The sequence below is a fragment of the Zingiber officinale genome, chromosome 6B (assembly GCF_018446385.1).
Source record: "Zingiber officinale cultivar Zhangliang chromosome 6B, Zo_v1.1, whole genome shotgun sequence".
In the NCBI taxonomy this organism is placed as follows: domain Eukaryota; kingdom Viridiplantae; phylum Streptophyta; class Magnoliopsida; order Zingiberales; family Zingiberaceae; genus Zingiber; species Zingiber officinale.
The window spans coordinates 3,086,599-3,107,409 of NC_055996.1; the positions used below are offsets into that span (position 1 = coordinate 3,086,599).

Here is a 20,811-nt window from a genome sequence, read left to right on the forward strand (position 1 = left end):
TTTACCAGTCGACTGCTAAAACTTGCAGTCGACTGATCTACACCGACCGAACGAACAGAACCATTCTGTTCGCGCCCAGTCGACTGCTAAAACATGCAGTCGACTGCTACAATACTGCTACAGTAACGCTACGGTACTGCTACAACAAACCCTAAAATTTATGCTTTTACTCCGAGTACAATCTCTCGTGCACTCGTACCCTCACCCTTACGACTCTTTTGACGCTTCCTTTGCAGCTTTAACAGAACCTTCAAGCATACTTTCTTTGGCTCTCGTCCCTCGGATGCATTCAAGCCCGCGGCTCGCCCCCAATGCCATCCTTCGCGTATGCCTCAAAATTGCTTCCCTCGACCCTTGTCCTCGCTGCCTTGTCCACGGTCCCTCGATGCTTCATCCTTGACCGGACCCGAAGCCATCAACCTGAGTCGCATGTGTATCCTGCGAACCTGCACAACTCAAATACACATATCAGATACAATGGTGAACCTAACTTAAACTCTTTGACACACACATCAAAACTATAATCGTACCGATCAAAACTTAGGTCGATTGCACCAACACTATAGTCGTGTAGGTCACGGGAGTTTGAGGCAATAACAAGTCTGTGATGCCCTTAGATGTTCTGGGTCGCACGCGAGCTACACTGATGTATTCAATGAGTTTGTTGCCTTGTCCGACAGGCTTGGGTAATCTTAACAAATTTCATCATGATGGGGAGAGATCATTGCAATTGTTGGTCTTCAACGAGAAATTTCTAGTAAGCGCGAGTCATCAGCTCATGTTGACTATGCCCCTGCCCTTTGTACACACCGCTCGTTGCTTCTACTAGTTGAATGGTTTGGTGAAGTGTTCGGATGGGGGGGGGGGGCATGGGTGGTTCGCCACTCGCGATGTATTGAGAAGTCCATTAAACCTTATTATTTAGAGGAAGGAGAAGCCGTAATAAGGTTTTCGTAGGTGAACTTGCAAAAGGATCATTATTGAGAGAGCATATAGAATGACGGATAGTTATGAATGTGTGAATGTGTCCCTTTCCTCGCCCCACCCACGTCGATGGGCGATTGACCATAGTTCGGTGTGATCGACACTAAGTAACAATGAACTCGGAAGCGGAGGGCCCCTTGTCATGCACAGGGGAGCTTAATGCATCGAAGATTTTCTCATAATCAAACGACTCTCGACAATGGATATCTCGGCTCTTGCATTGGTAAAAAATAAAGTGAAATGCGATACTTGGTGTGAATTGCAGAATCTCGTGAACCATTGAGTTTTTGAATGCAAGTTGTGTCTGAGGCCTTGTGGCCAAGGGCATGCCTGCTTGGGTGTCATGACATCGTTGCCTTTACTCCATGCATTGTCAGTTGGTGCCGAGCGCAGAACTTGGCCTCGTGTGCCCTCGGGCACAGTCGATTGAAGAGTGGGTAGTCGGTAGTCGTCGGGCACGATAGATGTTGGTCGCTGTGAGCGGGAACAGAACGTCGTCCTCGTCATTTTCAGATGAGTCCTCAAGAGACCTTGCGTGATTGTGACACTAGATGAAAGAAAGAAAGTGTCGTATCCATTAACTTGTGGCCCTAAGTCAAGCGAGGTCACCCGTCGAAAGATGGTGAACTATGCCTGAACGAGGGGAAGCTAGAGGAAACTCTAGTGGAGGTCCGAAGTGATACTGCCGTGCAAATTGTTTCGTCTTACTTGGGTATAGGGGCGAAAGACTAATTGAACTATCTAATAACTGATTCTCTCCGAAGTTTCCCTTAGGATAGCAAGAGCTTGAGTGGGTGAGTTCTATCGGGTAAATTATAATTTACCATTTTATGATATATTCAATTAACATTATTTAGTTAAAAAACATATTATTATTATTATAAAATAATTAAATTAGATAAATACGTTTTTAACAATTTATTTTATTGGTATATTTAAATTTATATTTGGACAGACTTGCGGCTACTAAATCCAATAAAAAATAAATTCTTTTATTAACAACAAAATCTACTCAATATAATATATTAATGGCATGGTTTAAAAAGAGTATTATTTGTCAAACGATGTTTGCATAATAAATATCTAAAATAGTGGTGTTTATATAAAAAGCACACAGTTGATTATATAAAAGGGTGAACATCCAAACATCAACGGGCATCCCATTTTAAAAAAATACAAAATAAAGGGCACCCATCAATAAGTTTTTTACCGTGAAAATATCTATAATTTAACCTTGTCATGGTTACACCGTATAAAAGCTATTTAACCACTGTTACATCACGTAAAAATTATCATATAAAAACTAACAATTAACTGTTACATATTTATATTAGTTATCTGCTAATTTGTAGATAATAATATTTATTTGAAATATAGTAAGTATTATAAAATCTTTTTGATTTATTTTACTCATTAAAATATTATTTTAATCAGATTATCATTTTCTAATAAAATAAAATTAATATAAGATAATTATATTATAGTAGATGCTACAAATCTATTATTATATATTGTAACAATTACCTACTATCTTCTACCTAATCATTCATTAATATTATTAGATAATATTCATTTGAATTGTACTATAAATATGATCAACACAAAATATGTCATCTTAATTTATTTTATTTATTAAAATATTATTTTAATCATGTCCTCACTCTCCAATAAATATGATCAACACAAAATAATATTATTATAGAGGTTAACAATAGAGGTTAACAATCAACTGTTATATATTACAGGAACTAATAACGAGATGCTGTATGTTATGATAGCTAGTAGCCAACTACTGTACATTGTAAAAATTAGCTGTTAAGAATATTTTGGATAATTTACTTTAAATGGAGGGGCATTTAAGTTTAATTAAAAAAGAGATGCTAATCTAATAATTTATTAAATGATAGATGCTCTGTTAATTTTTGCCCTCTATAAAAATGCACTTTGTTTTGAAATATAGTTGCACAAGCTAAACAAAAGCATAAGTGTCTGAAAAAAAACACAATAAATGCACAAAAATAATAGAATTTTTACAGGTAATTGCATTAAACGTGGTGTAAAAAATTAAATAAGTGACCCAAATTATATAAATCATCAAAGTGACGCCTTTAAAAAAAAAATCAAAAATCAAAAGTACATCACTTTTTCAAAATATTAATGTCGTTATAGTAGCTAGCCAGCTATAACTAGCTGCTATAATATGTAATAATTAATATAATATTATTATATTATCTGGTGAAATTTAAATAATTTTGATTAAGTTGATATAGATTATTTTGATATAACAGTGCAGTTTAAAATTTATTATAAAAATTTTAAGATTTAAAATTTATAATTTAGGGTTTAAAATTTATCCAACACTATGTGACTATTTAATAGTTTTTACAATAATGTAATAACTACTTAATAGCTTTTATTATAGTAAAAATATGATTATACTTATTTTAGACGTCTCTCACAATCCACTTCCAAGTTATGTGAAGAAAAGTAAATCATGGGGTTAATTTATAACCGACTGCCAATTGGCTAGGAGTGGAAATTTTTTTTCCTGAGACTATGACCCAAAAATTGATCTTTATCTCATTATAGTAAATCTGTCACCCTCTAGCCAATTGAACACCCTATTTAGCAGCCTCTACAACTATTTTAAAATCATTTTGATAAATTTAAATGTTTTTTTACCAAATTGATAAAAGTATTTTGATATAATAATATTAAAGATTTTAGAGTTTATTTATAACTATCTAAATCTATTTTAAAATAATTTTGACCCATTTAATTTTAAAATAATTTTGACCCATTTAAAATGATATTGATGAAATTTACTTAGTTTTGAATAAGTTGGTAAAAAATATTTTCATATAATAATGATAATTTTAATTAAAATAAAATAATCAAATTTTAACAGCTATTGATAAATGTTACACATTGTAGAAAAAAAAAATTGTTCTTTTCATAATCGGACGCTTTTATTTGCATTAAACATATAAAAATCGAAACAAATTTCGAAATACCAATCGAAATCAAATCGAACGAGGCCAATTTAATGCCTCAACTTGTAGAGAAAAATAAATGCTAAAATACAGGATCCATGGAGAACACATTAACCGTGCTCCATCCTTCTCTATATTTAGACGCCATCAAATGAGGCTCTCCTGCCTTCTCGCCACTTCTCCACCTATATAATCCAACTTTTGAATTAGAAATACCCTGAAAATAATATAAACAAGAAAAAATTGCACAAATTTAAAATAAATAAATAATAAAAAATAAAAAAATTCCCAAGTAAATTGCGTGATGGATTCAAGCTCTACAGCGAGGTTCGTGTTCTTGTCGTCCCTCTTCCTGGCGTCCGCCGCCTTCTCCGCCGCCCACATCGCCGACTTCGATTCGTACTGGCAGAAGCGGGCAGACGAAGCCACCAACCAGGCCCGCAGATCCTATGACCCGGATCCGGTATCCCTAACCCGACAGTTCAATCACCAAGTTGGCCAGTAATTAATTAATCGCTCCTCGTCTCTTTAACTGTATATTTCCTCCTTGATCGTTGAGTAAGTCGTGACCAAACTGACGACGCAGAGATTTGGCGAAGCAAAAGCAGAAGGGCAGAGGCCTTCGCGGCGCGAACCGGCTGCTCGTCGGCCTGTGCCAGGCGACGAACCCCATCGACCGTTGCTGGCGGTGCAGGAGCAACTGGGCGGACCGCCGGCGGCAGCTGGCGGAGTGCGCGCAGGGGTTCGGGCGCCGCGCCGGCGGCGGGAAGGCCGGCGAGTTGTACGTGGTCACCGACGCCTCCGACTCCGACGTCGTCGACCCGAAGCCGGGCACCCTCCGGTTCGGCGTCGTCCAGGACCGCCCCCTCTGGATCGTTTTCGCCCGCGACATGGTCATCCGACTCGCGGAGGAGCTCATCGTCACCAGCAACAAGACGATCGACGGCCGCGGCGCGGACGTGCGGATCGCCGGCGGAGCCGGCCTCACGCTCCAGTTCGTCCACAACGTCATCCTCCACGGCCTCCGCATACACGATATCAAGGCAGGGAACGGCGGCATGGTCCGCGTCTCCGAGAGCCACGTCGGCCGCCGCACCCGGAGCGACGGCGACGGCATCTCCATCTCTGGATCCAGTGACATCTGGATCGATCACGTCTCTGTGGCCAACTGCATGGATGGTCTCATCGACGCCGGGCAGAACTCCACGGCCATCACCGTCTCCAATTGCCACCTCACTCAACACAACGACGACGTATGAACACATCGCCGCTCCTCTGTTTTCCTCTGTTTCTATGAATACTAATTAATTCGACCGTGAAAATCTACAGGCAATGCTGTTCGGCGAAAGCGAGTCCTACTCCGGCGACGCGATCACGCAGATCACATTAGCCTTCAACCACTTCGGAGCCGGCCTTGTTCGGAGACTGCCCAGGTTCGCGATCTGGATCCCTACGCCGCCGTAGTTTTTCAGTGATTAACTTGAAATCACATTTGCAGATGCCGATGGGGTTTCTGCCACATCGTGAGCAATGACTACGCCCACCGGACGATGGAGGACGCCGTCGGAGGAAGAAAGAATCCGACAATCCTCGGCTACGCAACGGAGTCGGAGAACGGAGCATCCTCCGTGGAGTCGGGGTCGCCGGAGCTGAAGCAGGAGTTTCCGAGCAAGGAGAATGAGCTGATAGGGAACTACGTCAGCAGACTCACGCGATTTGCCGGCGCACTCGACTGCGTCGCCGATCAGCAATGCTGATCGTGATATCTGATTTACCAAATCTATGGAATATTAATTTGTATGTGTTTATCGATCTGATTTAGTGCACGAGGTCGATGTAGTGCCATAGGAATAACCAGGCTCGGTAAATCGAGGCTAGGCGACTATCCGGTCCTATAAAAATGTTCTATCGATTATTAAGATAAATCAAAAAGTTTTCACAATGAATCCCCCATGGAATAATGCTCCTTGAGAAGTGTTTGAAGGAAGTGTGTCTCTTAATTTTTTTTTTTCAAGTTGTTTAATATTAAGTAAATTTTAAAATCAGTACCTAATCTCATTTTTTTTTTTTACTGATTGAGAGTTACAATATATGAATCTATTGGGATACTGATGAACAATATTAAATTGATTGCTATATTATAATAAACAATTAAAATTTTTGATTCCTATTATAAGATAAATATATAATATATTATTTTATGCTATTCCGAATTCTCTAGTAAATTAGTTTAAAAACTCAAAATGATATAGAATTAAATTGTATGTAATCGTTTAATTTTATTAATTATATTTATATTTATATTTTTAAACATTATTTTTATATGTAGAGGTAATTTTTTAAATACTAATTAACGATTCAGGATATTAATACTCTGAAGAATAATATATGAATTGATTATTATAGTATAATAATTTATTATGATAATGTCAGTGAAGACGATAAAAGTAAATTGGATATGATTTGATAATTTTAAAATTTACCTAGATTTGGATATTTCACAACTTTTACTAGGTTCAGTAATTTACGGATTTTTTAACGATATGTGACAAAATTACATGACATATAAATATTATAAATATTTATATATTATAATAAAAAAATTTGATTTGTTTTAAACTAGATAAAAATCATGGGCCAAGGAGATGGGAGGATGGATAAGAACTCACAACTGGGCTGCCGATCCGGCCCAGATAGTCTTCCCTTCCATACCTACCCTCTTTATTACGGGCTTGCTTCGAGGAGGTCCGACATCGTTGCCACGGCTATTTCGCGAATCGCCAGGGGCGCGGCGGAGCTACAGCGCAGGTGAACGCTGCGGAGTTTCGATAGTTCCTTCCCGGCGGTTCTGCAATCCCTCAAACGGCAAGGTTGCGCCACCGTTGATTACTCGTCGTGAGTTGAGATATTGGCATCGTAAATCGATCGCTATGGAATCAGACAAGCCGCCCGCCAAGGGCTATCGAACCTCTCAAAAGTCTACAAGGTCCAGCATCGCTCTCAAGAAGATTGTGCATGAACTGCATCATGTACCTGGCCTCGTTGGCGGCATCGTTGAAAAGGGCTTTTCCTCCTCTGGTAACGGCAACAGCAGTACCGGAATCCCCTCCACCATTCCCCTTCCTCGTCCGACGGTTCTTCCTTTCCCCGTGGCTCGCCGCCGCTCACATGGCCCAGTAGGAACTTAGTAAGAATAAACAGAATTAAATTTTGAGACTTTCTTTGACATTATTTTTTTGTAACTTGCAGCACTGGACGCCGCTTGGCTCTGCGCCGATTGAGGCTGGAGAGGGTGACATGGAGGAAGATAAGGATGAAACAGATTATGATCCGATTGCTTCCTATGCAAACCCTATTGAGAGAAAGGAGAAGAAACCCCTGGATTTTAGCAAGTGGAAGGAATTTGTTTCACAAGACGGCACTTCTTTGCCACAATCCAACAATGTAGCAAAAGCTGATGCAGGGAGAAAAAGAGAGGTGAAGAAGAGTAGTGTTCTAAATTCACCTATTTCTACCTCAAACAGTGTTTGTAAGCCAGAAAAAGATCAAATTTTGTCCAGTGAGCTGATGAATGGAAGTGTTTCCAAAAAGTTCATGCTGACAACTGAACCAAAATCCATGACGAGCAAATTAGAATCTGAAGAGGCAGATGAAAGTGGTGTGGGTTCAGCCAGTGCTATCAGCAGCATTGCTGCATGGACTGACAAAGGTTCTGATAGAGGTGATATAGAAACGTCAGAGGTCAATTGTTATGGATCTTCGTCTTTCATGGATGACATAGATGCTGAGAATCTTTCCTTGCTAAAGAACATGTCTGCAGAAGAGATATCTGAGGCACAAAATGAGATACTGGATAAGATGAATCCTTCTGTTATTGAGATGTTGAAGAAGCGGGGACAAAGCAAGTTAAGGAGTAGTAAAGTTATTGGTCAAGAAGAAAGCGATGGAAGACAAAAGGTCTCAAGTATCAAGCCAGTTGATAGTGGAAAGAGTGCAACAACTGTAGACCCTTCTGGAGTTTGGACCTCAAAGATTGAAAGCAATAATAGCTCATGGAAGTCTTGGAGTGAGAGAGTTGAGAAGGTTAGGTCATTAAGGTTTTCATTGGATGGCGATGTTTTGGAGGCTGATTCTACTCATAACATTCTCAATGGTATTATCATTGTCCTTGCACCATTAATATTAAGAGGCTAAACTATTACCAAAACACCAATTTGTTATCACACACTTTATATTTGATCCTGTAATTTTTTGGTTCTCAATTTTGGATATTTGATCAGGATTAGAATAAAGTCCAATACTAATCGGTCGGATCATTATTTACCAGTACATCATGCTGTATACTTAAATGACCTTCAAGCATAGCATAAAATGTAAAATTTGGTTTGTGCAATTGTTTATTCATGTGGCAGTGACATATACATACTGGTATCATAATCATATTCATGTATCACAAAAAAATTAACAATATACTTTTGACGTCATTAATCTTCAAAAGAGGACAAACAACAATAATAATCAAGTCATGTATTTGTCCAATTATTTGAGATTGGTACATAGTAATAAGCAAAATATAAGACCATAATATCAATATCTGGATGTTAATCTTGTTAGCTGGAGTATTCTTTGGCTTCCATTTATCCTTCTTATCATCAGTTCTAACTCATTCAAATTATCTGTGGATTTAATGGCCATTTTGGGGCATATATACCATCCGAACTTTTTTCTCTTTTTAATTCAATTACGTATCATGGTACACCTTTTTGTTCATGTGCATCAATAGAATTTGTTTATTTTGTTTTTGTAATCTTCTACATTCATCTAAACGTTCTTATCATTATTCATTTAATTTTTGTACATATTTTACACTCAACATCCCAACCGGTTGTTGGTGTTATCACTACTGACAACAGGAAGCTGTGATTTTAAACATTTGGGAATTATATGGGTTGCCCAAAGATTTTCTTTATTCTTCAACAAAATCCTTGCCTCTGAATTGTGAATTATGCGTATAAAATCTGTCTTTGTTTTCTCTTTCATTCATTTTGTTATTTGTTTTGCTGGTTTCCTACGGATATTAATTTATTTCTTGTCATTTAGGTGGTGGCTCTAAAGTTGGTCCTTACAATGCTGAGCATGTGACTGAGAGGGACTTGCTTCGAACTGAAGGGGATCCTGCTGCTGCAGGGTATACAATTAATGAAGCAGTATCACTTACTAGGAGTATGGTTAGTTTGATCAACTTGTTATTGCATTGTGTTTGGATTGTTCTGCTTAGTGGGTTGCTCATGGTCATAAAAAGGATTTTTTTTTTGTGTTTTTTTATTAATTAAAAGACATCTCTAATTTGCATTCACAATTAGAGCAAAGAGAATTTGTCAAGGCTACAATGGTGATTTACTGGATAATTATGTTATCTCATTTCCATAATTGTTTCTCCCACTCAATCTGCTTCCTCAAATTGGACAAAGGTTGGTAGTTTTCCGTTGCATATTATCAATCTTATAGGCTTCCTATGGTAATGTAGAAACCCCATTGCATTATGCTAACTTTAGTTGTGTATCAAGGGTGACACCAGACTACTTTGGGTTTTACATTTGAAGTGAATGTAAATAGATACTTTTAAAAACGTTGTTGCTGTCAATTGTAAAATGTGGATGATTTTTTCAGATATATAATATTAAGGATGGTTGTAGCATTGCTACCTGCAGACTTGACGATTTTGGTTTATGGGAATTGTAGTTGATTATATTGTGGACATGCAACCTTGTGGCTCGAATAAGTTGGCGCTATTGTCATCGAGGACACTGCCTTCTCTCTCTCGTCTCTATTTAAAGGCAGATTCCTGTTGCATAATATTGGATCACTAAAGTGTTTCTTCATCTAAGACCTTTTTGCAGCTTAATGTTGGTCACTGTTTCCACGCTGTGCACAAATATTTTTGCAGAATCAGGGTTATTATATTATATTTTTGTCTTATTTTAGAACTGGCCTATGTTATTCAAGTAATACTTTGTTGCTATCTATCTTTCAACTTCAGATACCAGGGCAGAGGGCAATTGCTTTGCATCTGATAATATCTATACTCAACAAGGCTTTGTGCAACTTACAGCAAATGGATAATGATTTTCATCACGTCAGAGGAAAAAACCCCTCTGATAATCTCGTTGATTGGCAAGCTGTTTGGGCTTTTGCTCTTGGTCCTGAACCTCAGATGACTATTTCACTTAGGTAAATGTTAAGAGAATACAGAATTATGATCTCAAAAAATACTCTTGGGTTTTAAGAATTTTATATTAATTCAAAAATAGTTCTTGTCGAGTTATTTGGAATTTGTTTATGTTCCTGCAAAATTTTGATTGACATGGGTTCTTCAAGCTTTTTTCTTGTCTTTCTACTTTCTAAGAGATTAGCACAGTTTAAATATTTGTTCCCTCTTCACCAATACTCTTCAATAATGACGGAGAAGTTCAGCAGGTTATTTTTGTCTTCGCATGGATGAATACCAACTCTCTATCAAAACAAATTCTGCTTACAGGTGCATGTTGTTAGTCACTTACCTGGAGTGAACATCTCATCCAAGTGCTGGTCCTCCTTTTGATATACCACCATGTATGCTTCCCAACTAATGGAAAAACCAGCCTAATAGGAGAAAATTAAATGTTACCTGTAGCTTACTTTACCTAGGCTATTCACATATACATGTTTTTTTTTGGTCTTATTTGGCAGTAGATCTCTAAGAAAGCATAGTTAATATATTCAAATAGACAAACTCTACAGGTATGTTTTTGCCATTCCCACCTGGAGTGTAACAAAAAGAACGTTTGACTGCATTTGCTGTTCAAAATATTGTCCATCAATCATCTTCTGGGAATCCAACCAGATTTCCAGTTCCACTGGGAAGGGTTCTGATCTTAGATATCCCAACAGCATTACTAAACCTGCCAGAACTAGTCAAGCCAAATGGGAAATTACCTGATTGTTTTTTTTTTTTGATTTTTTTATTGAACCATTAGTCAACAGACAGATAAGATGTCTGGACCTAGAAAAAACTGTGTTTATTGATGGGTTGTGATTTGGTTGCTGCAAGTTGAAACCTAGTTATTCATGTGATCTTTTATGGAAAGTAAACATTGAATTGGCTTCTGTTTAATGTTATTCTCTTAACTTTTTTTTTCTTCAGTTTTCTAAGTACATGTTTTTCCTAGTTTCTAATATTTGAGTTCATTTACAGGATTGCTTTGGATGATAATCATGATTCTGTGGTTTTGGCCTGTGTAAAGGCCATTCAATCTATATTATGCTTTGATATAAATGAGAATTTCTTTGATTTTTCAGAGGTATCTACATCAATCAATGAAATTTCATTTTTGTTTGTTTTCTAGGTCACTCATACTTTTTCTTTCTTACAGAAATTCACCACTAGTAAGAAAAATACTTTTACTGCTCCTGTTTTTCGGAGTAGACCTGATGTTGATGGTGGCTTTCTTCATGGGGGTTACTGGAAATATAACACTAAATCTTCAAACATTCTTCCCAATAATGATCAGCATAATGAAGATGATGAAAGTGAAGGGAATCATACCATTCAAGATGACATTTTTGTATCAGAACAAGATGTTGCTGCTGGCCTTGTTAGGATGGGAATTCTTCCAAGAATATGTTGTCTTTTGGAGGTGAAAATTTTTGTTACACTTTAAATTTTGCACTGGCTATTTCAGAGTCTATTTGACATATTACATTTAAAAATCTTTGTTATGGAGGGATAACATCAATCTAGCCAACCTCAAATAGTTGGGAGTAGAGTGGCTTGAGAATGCTGATTACATTGAGAACCTCATTTTGTCAGGAATTTCATAGTCTAGTTAAGACTTAGGTACTTTTGTTCTATTAAGTAGGAATACAACACACATACTTGTAGAATATCTAACAGAAATCTTGGATATTAATACAGCTAAGAGTGGTCTGCCCTGCTTTGGAACACTGATGTAGTATGTGGATGTGCAACTTTTATAAATCACTGATCAATCTTATACTGTGAGCTAACAACCATCAAAGAAAAATTAAAATACAAATAATGTCATCGTTGCATAAATTTGAACAGAATTGGACTTCAATATTATCATGGAAGCCTCCCTCGTACACCAAGGCCAACAGGAACTGAAATCAGAATTGCCCATCAAAACATGTTTATCAGTTCTGCAAGAACATAATAACATGTCACAACATAATGAGATTATTTTTATTTAAGAGATAACAGTTTCTAGTTAAACAGCTATATATACAATGGTCTTATAACTAATAATCCATGTTTGTCTTTGCAATAATATAATCAACAAAACTAACTTTACACTATTATAAGGATGCAATTTTTTACGATATTAGTAAAATGCATAACCAACAATTTGTGATAAATAAAATATAACTATGATGAATCGTTAAACTAATGCTTAAAGATATGATTTTAAACTTCAACAATGTTTTTTTCAAGTCATAATCTAATTTAAACCTGAAATGATGCTTGCAGAATTGCATCTTTTATATGTATTTAGTCAGCATGATTTATTACTCCAATCAAATTGACTTGTATGCTGCCTCTCTTTCTCCCTTTTGCTTAAGCATCCTCTCTTCCTCTTTTGTATTACACCAGATCTTATCTATTCACTTGGTACGATTTAAACACTGACACAGGATCCTCTTTAGTCTTATGGTAAGTAGGAGGCATAGGGAAAGGATGATATGAACTGTCAAAAGAAGTCGAAGGTGGGGAAAATGTTTTGAAGAGGTTAGCACAGTCCATATCATCTGTTGATATGAGTTGTCACCATGATGGTAATTTTGGGATGATACTAAAACTTTTATTTAAACTGAAATTTAAACCTAGATATATACAGTTCGCATTCTGCCAAGTGGCGGCTATTCTCTGATTTGATGGCAATGAGGTCCCCATAGTTATGAATAGAAGAATTCCTCCAACCTTTTTTGGCTTTATTGCAGATTTTTGGAACTCTGACACTTGTTTAACTTCTGTTACTTAATTTATGTTTTTTTCCTTGCAAAGCAAGAAGATACAACATGGAATCCGTTTTTAAAAGTTGAATTGTTTTGGTTGACTAGAACCAATTCAATAGCAAAGTAGCTAGTCTTACAAGCAAGCCATTTTGCTTTGATGTTGAAAGTTGTATCTTGCATTGGCTCTACGTTTAAATGTCACCTGACATGCAAATTAATTTGCATAAATTCAAATATCAACCAGATAAATAAAAATTCAGTTCTTGCTGCTGGCTTCATCAGTTTGACAAATGATTTTAATAATAGTTTACTAGATAGATGCATTTTATTTTGAATGCAGTTTCTGAAGAATGAGTTCCTATGAATGTTCCAGCATTTACTTTTATATCAATATTCCACATTAATGGCCACACCTCATCTGACAACTGACTTTTGTGTGACTAGCCTTTCAAAGAACTCAATAGAGACATAAGAGTCATATAGCCAGCCTCATAATTAGAACAAAAATAGCTTGATGATCATGATGACGGGTCCATATTAATGGCCTGCTTACTTGGATGGATAGGTTGGAGGGAAGAGGGGAGGGTGAAGGGGAAGCAACAAGAAAAATAAACTAGATAAGAGGAGGTGAATAATTTTGGATAGATGTATTGCTCTTTTTTTTTTGCCATTCACATGCACAAGGTTCTTGTCAACAGCTACTTTGGTTTTGTAAATCTAATCAATTTTGTGAGATGCATAGTTCTCGCCTTCTTGGATCTCCATTATAATCAGTATATCCAATATTTGACATACAACTGAAAATATGATTAAGAAAGAAATAAATTCTTTCAACATCTTCACTGTCTTCCGATCTCCATGTGCAAACTTATGTCACAAAGCTCTAAACTATTTTATAATGAATATTACATTTATGTTCACAATTTTTTTATTCTGAATCTAAAGCTCTTGAAGGCTTTGTTACTTATTAATTATCTTTTGGTTTATTCAGATGGACCCTCTTGCAGTTTTAGAAGAGTCCCTTCTTTCTATTGTTGTTGCAATTGCTAGACATTCACCCACTTCCGCTGATGCTATTTGGAAGTGCCCAAGTTTGATACAAACAGTTGTTAAGATATTCACCAAGCATGTGTTGGGGGAACCATATCCTTCTCAGATTAAAGTTGTGCTTCTTTTGAAGGTTAGATCTGTCTTGCCTACAGTGGATTTAGCCTTCTAGAGAAATTTTAATTTCTGCATGATCATACGGATGCAGTGTCAGTTTCTAAACAATTTATGCTATTTGTTAGTGTTAATGAAAATTTTAGTATTCTATTTTCAATGCCTATCTTTGGATATATTTTATTTTTCTTTAATTTATTAGAACTTTCTTCTTTACAATTTTGAACTGAAAATGTAGTGTGATAAATTTTAAGTTACTCTACAGTTCTACCTTCTTATTGACTCATAAAAGATGATGTTTGGGATTAGCTCATCACTAGGCGCTATTCATTTTTCTATAATTAGATAAAAGTGAGCAAATTGAATCCACGTCTTTATTCTACCACCATTTTAAGCATACATTAGTGGTTTATTTGCTGTCTGAACTTTATTGTAAACTTAATTTTCACCACTCAATTGTTTTCTCTTATACCTTTGTGTTTTGTGAGACTGAACAAACTAAATTCTGGACTGTTAACTAGTTTTCACAATGTAGTTATGATTCTTATTCATGATACCATGGATGGATCTCGGGCCTGAGGCTTAGGAGAGGGAGTAACTATTTTCTTTAAGATTGAATTTACATAATAAATTTGAGCAATCTGTTCAACATGCCAAAAGTTTAAAATATACTTTAAGAGCATCCTTTTTCCAAATTTATCTACAGGCCAATTATTAAGATATTGATTGCTTGCATGTATGTTAAACAATTAAACAAAAGTATGATATGTGATTTGATAGTCATATGCCTCCTTATGCTGTGTCAAACATTCGACACCTTAAAACTGGCATTCAATGGACACTGGCAAATGCTCCATTGACCACATGCATAAACATTAAGAAATTGATATGCCAGACACCTGTATCTGATATGCGTTAAGTTCCTTGTAGTCTAGTTTGAGTAACAGAGTCTAAAAGATACACTCATTTTATACTTATACACTTATAATAGTGATACTAAATAGCGATCCTGGTTTCAAAAGGTAGTGAACCTTGTGCTATTATATTCTACACTCAATTGCATTTGTTAGCATTAAATTTATATAAAACAAGACTCCTGTAGCTAACATTTAGTCTGAGTTTGATATTATTGAATTTACAGGTATTTTGTGGTTCATTAGTTCTGAAATCTCATTGTTAACCCTAGGCAGATTGATGCATCTTAGGAAGACACATTATTTTCTTCATATTATTTTCTGCCCTTTTGTACATAATTTTGTTTCTTTTTGCCGTCTTGTTATTGTAAGCGTGTTGCTAATTATGCAGGTTTTATCTGAAGCTAACAAGCAAATATGTTGGGATTTTGTGAAGTGTGGGTTGTTTCAACAGGTGATGTTGAACTGGTGCAAACCATTTTCTTCCCTTGAAAGGTGGATGGAATCTGGAAGGGAAAATTGTAAACTCACTTCAGCCTTAATGGTTCAACAGTTGCGTTTATGGAAAGTCTGCATTCAGTATGGATTTTGCATAACGCACTATACAGATCTTTTCACTGCTCTTTGTTTGTGGCTTAGCCCCCCTATGTTTAATAAGCTAATTGGCAACAATCTTTTGAGTGAATTCACTTCCATTACAAGGGAAGCTTACCTAGTTCTGGAGGCCCTAGCTGAGAAGTTACCTGCTCTGCACGCTGGTGAACAATTAAACAATCAATCAATTGGTTTTTCAGATGAAACATCAGAAGCTTGGTCTTGGAGTCATGTGGGTTCAATGGTTGACATGGCTGTTAGCTGGTTACAACTAAGACATATACCTTATATATGCTCACTTACCTCTGACTCAAAAAAGAATGTGAACCATCTAGAATTTGCTTCTATTTCTTGCATAATATGGGTGATTTCTGCAGTCCTTCATATGCTTTGTGGTGTATTCCACAAGGTGGCTCCAAATATCCATGACGAATTGGACCACAAAATTACTTCTCTTCCTAGGTTGTCCAAGTCTGTTCCTAATGTTGGCCTTAACCTTATAAAGAATGGATTTCTTAATTTTTCGGGTTCAAGCAAATTAGTATTTGAAGCTGGTTCTCTTGAAACTAGATCTCTTGTAAACTTGCTTTGTCTTTTAAGACAACAAGGGGACTTTGATGTGTCCTTATCTTCATCGAGTTGTCTTCATGCACTTGTCCAACTCGCTCTTCTAATTGATGACTCTGTCAAGAGAGCCAGAAATTTCAATGATACTCAATCCTTCTCAGAAAGTATGTCAGGATTGCATGAGAAGATACTGAATGTTGGTCTCATCAAGTCTGCTCATAATGAGCTTGAAGAAGTGCTCTCAATGTTCATGGATGTAGTTTCCTCAGAACAGCAAATCTTGCAGTCTCTTGAAATGTTTGACAGAGGAGGACCTGCACCTGGAATTGGATTTGGATGGGGATCTTGTGGAGGGGGATTTTGGTCCTTAAATGTATTGTTGGCACAAACCGATGCACGACTGATTTTGAGTTTGCTTCATAACATCTCTGTCATTTTTGAGCATGATCAAACTCAAATAAAAGCTACGGAATCAGTAAGCTATCAACCTGATCAGATGCTTACTTTGCAGAGAATTGATTCGACACTTCGATTATCTTTGCTTGCAGGACCTGGTGATGAATCAATCCTAGAGAAGACATGGGACTATTTATTTCAGGCATCAGTAATGAAGTACCTTGGTTCTTTTGTTGCTCAATATCTTTGCCATACCAAGGTTTCCAGTTCATTTGACTGGCACTATGGCGATGATGATTATTATCTTTTCAGTAAGATGCTGGATTCCCATTATAAAGAAAGATGGCTAATTGCCAAGAGGAAGCCTATTTCTGAAATGAATAACAATAAAAGGTACAAGACGAGACATGCACTGGAAACAATCCAGGAGATTGAGCCACATTCAGGGTTTTCCAGAGACCAAGCTACAAATGCTTTGATGGTAGAGTGGGCACATCAGAGATTGCCATTACCTATGCATTGGTTTCTCAGTGCTATATGTATTATGGGGGATGCCAGGAGAATTAGCACATGTTTGCCTACTGATCTTGATGTGGCAAAAAGTGGATTGTTTTTCCTGTTAGGCCTTGAAGTCTCTTCCATATATCTATGCTCTAGTTCTGCAGAATCTCCAATATCTGGTAGTCCTTTGATTTGGAAGTTACATGCTCTATCCATGGCTTTGAGCCAAAACATGGACGTGCTCATGGAAGAGAAAAGTATGGATATTTTCAAAACTTTGCAAGATATATATGGCCAGCATATAGATGAAAAGCTCCAAGGTTTCACGAATTCCTTACCTGAAACTCAAAATACCGTTAGCCTAGAAATTCTTAATTTTCGAGCAATTCACGATAGTTACAGCACATTTGTTGAGCATGTTGCTGAACAGTTCTGTGCCCTATCTTATGGTGATATAATTTATGGTCGGCAAGTAGCAGTTTATCTACATCGAACAGTTGAACCTACTATCAGGCTTTCTATGTGGAATGCTTTATCTAATTTAGGAGGACTTGAACTCTTGCCGCCAATAGAAATGTGTATAGCTAATGCTGAAGGGTATCTTGAACCGGTTGAGGTACTTGTTGATTTCTCACTTTGCAGTTGCTGTGATCTAATTCCTTGTTTGTTGATGCCCTCTTGGACTGTGATTTCGCTAATTAAATCTGCTATTTCTGATGTCCAAATTCGATGTTGGAATTTTATGTTCCCAAAGTGATCAGATGTATCATTCCTATTCTTTGACCCCATATGTTCATTGAGAATTGAATTAGATGAGCAGAGCACACGAGTGGATGACTTAGTAGACATACAAACACTTTGTCAGTATTTTTGGTCGCAATTATGAACTATTGCCATGCTTTAATATAAATTATGCATCAATGACATGATCTGTAGAAATTTAATATAGCTCTAATAGAGGATAAACTAAGAGAAAATAGGATGTGAGTGTGAATATGGTACAAAGGTAACTAGTAAATTTGATAGTTAGGTGAGTTGATTGGATTAGCCGATGTAATGGTTCAAGGACTGCTACGAAAAATTTAATTGCTTTGACACTGAAAGTGTATGAAACCAGTTATGGAGTGTTAGGATTCTCTGCTACAATTGCTTTATTAATAGAAATTGGTAGACTAATGCCATCCAAACACATTTAATCTTTCCTTGAACGCATTGAAATCAACTTCTGAGTATGATTTACAGGACCGAGAAGATATTCTGGAGTCATATTCAAAATCATGGACTTCAGGAATCCTTACCAAAGCTGCTCTTAGAGGTTCCATCAGTTTCACGATCGCAGCACATCATCTCTCTTCTTGCTTATTTAATACTAATACACCGGAGAAGGTAGCATTCAGGAATAAGCTGGTGAAGACTCTTCTCCGGAGCCATTTGCAAAAGCCACAGGAGGAGGTAAACAATGTTTGGGTTTTGATGAAACCTATTGAAGTGACAAACATCATGTTTTATACATACTCTTTTTGCCTCTCAGGCCATGCTGTTATCTCTCCTCCGAAATGGATTAACCACATCAGAAGATCCAACTTACAAGAGTGAAGCCGCGAGGAGACTCACAGTGTTGAAGGAAGCCTGTGGAGGAAACTATTCTCTGTTGGCATTGTTGGAGAAGCTAGAACCTTTGGTTTAAGATTAAGGATCTCCATTAGTCAGGGTAAGTGAGTGCCGACAAGTTAGTTTAATTGTTAATTGTGTAGCATATGGTTCTTGCATAAGCAACCATCTCAAGTCACCCTGTAGGGTTGGTTATTGTTCAAGCCGCGCCCCAACCTTTGTAAAATCATGAACATGGTAGTTCGATACTAAACTTATACATTCCTAAGGTTGTAAATGAAACTAAATTTTAAAGCTAGAGATAAAGTTAATACACATTTTTGAAAGAGTGTCTCTTGTCTTGTAAATAGGGCTGTAAATAAGTCAAACCAAGTTGAGTTTTGTGGGGTTCAAATTTATTTGATAAAGTAGTCGAGTCAAGTCGAGTTTAAAATGAATCAAATGATAGTTTGTTTTTTTTCTTGTTTAACGTGTTTGAGTTTGGTTTAAACTTGGATTGAACTTGATTCGTTTAAATATTATTGAAGAAAAGATTGTTTGAAATTTTTATATTTTAAACTTGTTTGATGAGTAATTTAGCTTGATAAAGGTTTTATTGATGAAAATTATTTATAAATTTTATTTATGAATATTATTTATGAGTTTTATTCACTAATATTGTTTACTAAATTTATTTATGAATATTAATGAGTTGATTATGTACCATGGTCAATAGGTTATGATAGAATTTAAATACCGAACCGGATGTATAATAAGTTGTTCAATTTAACCTTTTAAAAAAATTTAATATACGAGTATTATAATACTTAAATACTATTGATACGACGATAAAGGGGTCTATCGAGTGTGAGTCATGGGACCCTTTTTATCGTCGCATCTTCCTTTTAGGTGTTTTTCGACAAGACCAGCTTCTACTTTTGGACACTAGGACGAGTACATTCGTCTTTTACCATCTTAGATCGCCATCATCTTTGTTTTAGGTGTTTGTCCGATTTTTTGGATTCGCAAGAAGCTAGTCTTGGCAAAAGATATATGCTACAGCTCAAAGTGAAGATGACGACGACCCTTAATTCTTAAAAGTGCTTCAGATAATGTAATGCCATGCATAATGCATTTCTGATGTCTTCCTTGTTAACAACATTTCTGACTAGAACTGATGCTTATACTCCTGTTTTCTTGGTCAGTTTAATGGCCTCCTCCGTTTTTAGTACGGATACTGGTTTGAGCCAAAGAATTTAATTAATATAAAGTAGATGTGGCTATGCAGTGACACAGCTTCACGAGAAAATGGAAGTGAGATTAATGCCCCTTTAGTTTTACTGGCATTGTGGCATTTTAGATGCACACGTAGATACATTTACTCATGTATGATGTATATGTAAAATTTGTTTACTTGATGTATTTGCTTGGTTATCGATTGGATATTTTCAAGGCATAGCACAGTAGACGCATGACATATCTGACGTAATGGTCAAAGATCGATTTTCAAGAATTGACGACCTATGATTTATTTCATCATACATCTAATATCTATGTACCTGTATATATCTTTCTTCATATTCATGAAATCAATACTAAGAAAATTATTAATGTAACGAATCTATATTTGATTATCGATTGAACGTGTGTTATATAAAAGACTAACTTCTCTCAAATCCAAAAATATGAAAAACACCTAAAAGATTGAACATTATTTACCATTTAATCAGCTGATAAAAGAAATAAATATAATTGTAGAAGTATTGACAGAAGTCAACAGAAACATGTTGTCTTTTATGGTTGGAAGAATTAGGATACTTGATTGAAACAAACGGGCACCAACAACACTATGATAACAATTGCTAAGGAGAAAACAAAATCCATAACCTAGATAACTTCTCTTAGTGTCTCTTATTTTGTGCATCAAATGAATAAAGAAAGCTAATGAGAAGATAACAAATTAGGGATTGAAGAATAATACAATATGTAATTTGATCATGTCCGAAATCTGAGTCAGACGGACCGTCAGGTGAGGTGGCGAGAATGTTGATCGAGGCGTGATGTCCTGGAGGAGAGGTGTGCTGAGATGACTTCTGTGT

The 20,811-nt window shown here is 36.4% G+C and overlaps 2 protein-coding genes and 1 non-coding gene across 3 annotated transcripts; all 3 read left to right on the forward strand.

Moving 5' to 3' along the window:
* Window positions 1-1,172: 1,172 nt before the first annotated feature.
* LOC121993285 lies at window positions 1,173-1,328 on the forward strand. Its single transcript, XR_006115152.1, has one exon. It is a non-coding gene; the product is annotated as a 5.8S ribosomal RNA (ribosomal RNA).
* A 2,953-nt stretch (window positions 1,329-4,281) lies between these two features.
* Window positions 4,282-5,734, forward strand: LOC121989938 (pectate lyase-like). The gene is made up of 4 exons (XM_042544239.1): window positions 4,282-4,478; window positions 4,564-5,230; window positions 5,307-5,410; window positions 5,476-5,734. Exons 1-4 carry the CDS (start codon window positions 4,282-4,284, stop codon window positions 5,732-5,734), a joined length of 1,227 nt encoding a protein of 408 aa, XP_042400173.1.
* A 988-nt stretch (window positions 5,735-6,722) lies between these two features.
* LOC121991724 (transcriptional elongation regulator MINIYO-like) lies at window positions 6,723-19,059 on the forward strand. The gene is made up of 10 exons (XM_042545743.1): window positions 6,723-7,153; window positions 7,227-8,130; window positions 9,078-9,205; window positions 10,018-10,208; window positions 11,212-11,317; window positions 11,390-11,653; window positions 13,981-14,169; window positions 15,456-17,738; window positions 18,365-18,574; window positions 18,654-19,059. The coding sequence occupies exons 1-10, from the start codon at window positions 6,908-6,910 to the stop codon at window positions 18,807-18,809; spliced, it is 4,677 nt and encodes a 1,558-aa protein (XP_042401677.1). The 5' UTR covers window positions 6,723-6,907; the 3' UTR covers window positions 18,810-19,059.
* Window positions 19,060-20,811: the final 1,752 nt, after the last annotated feature.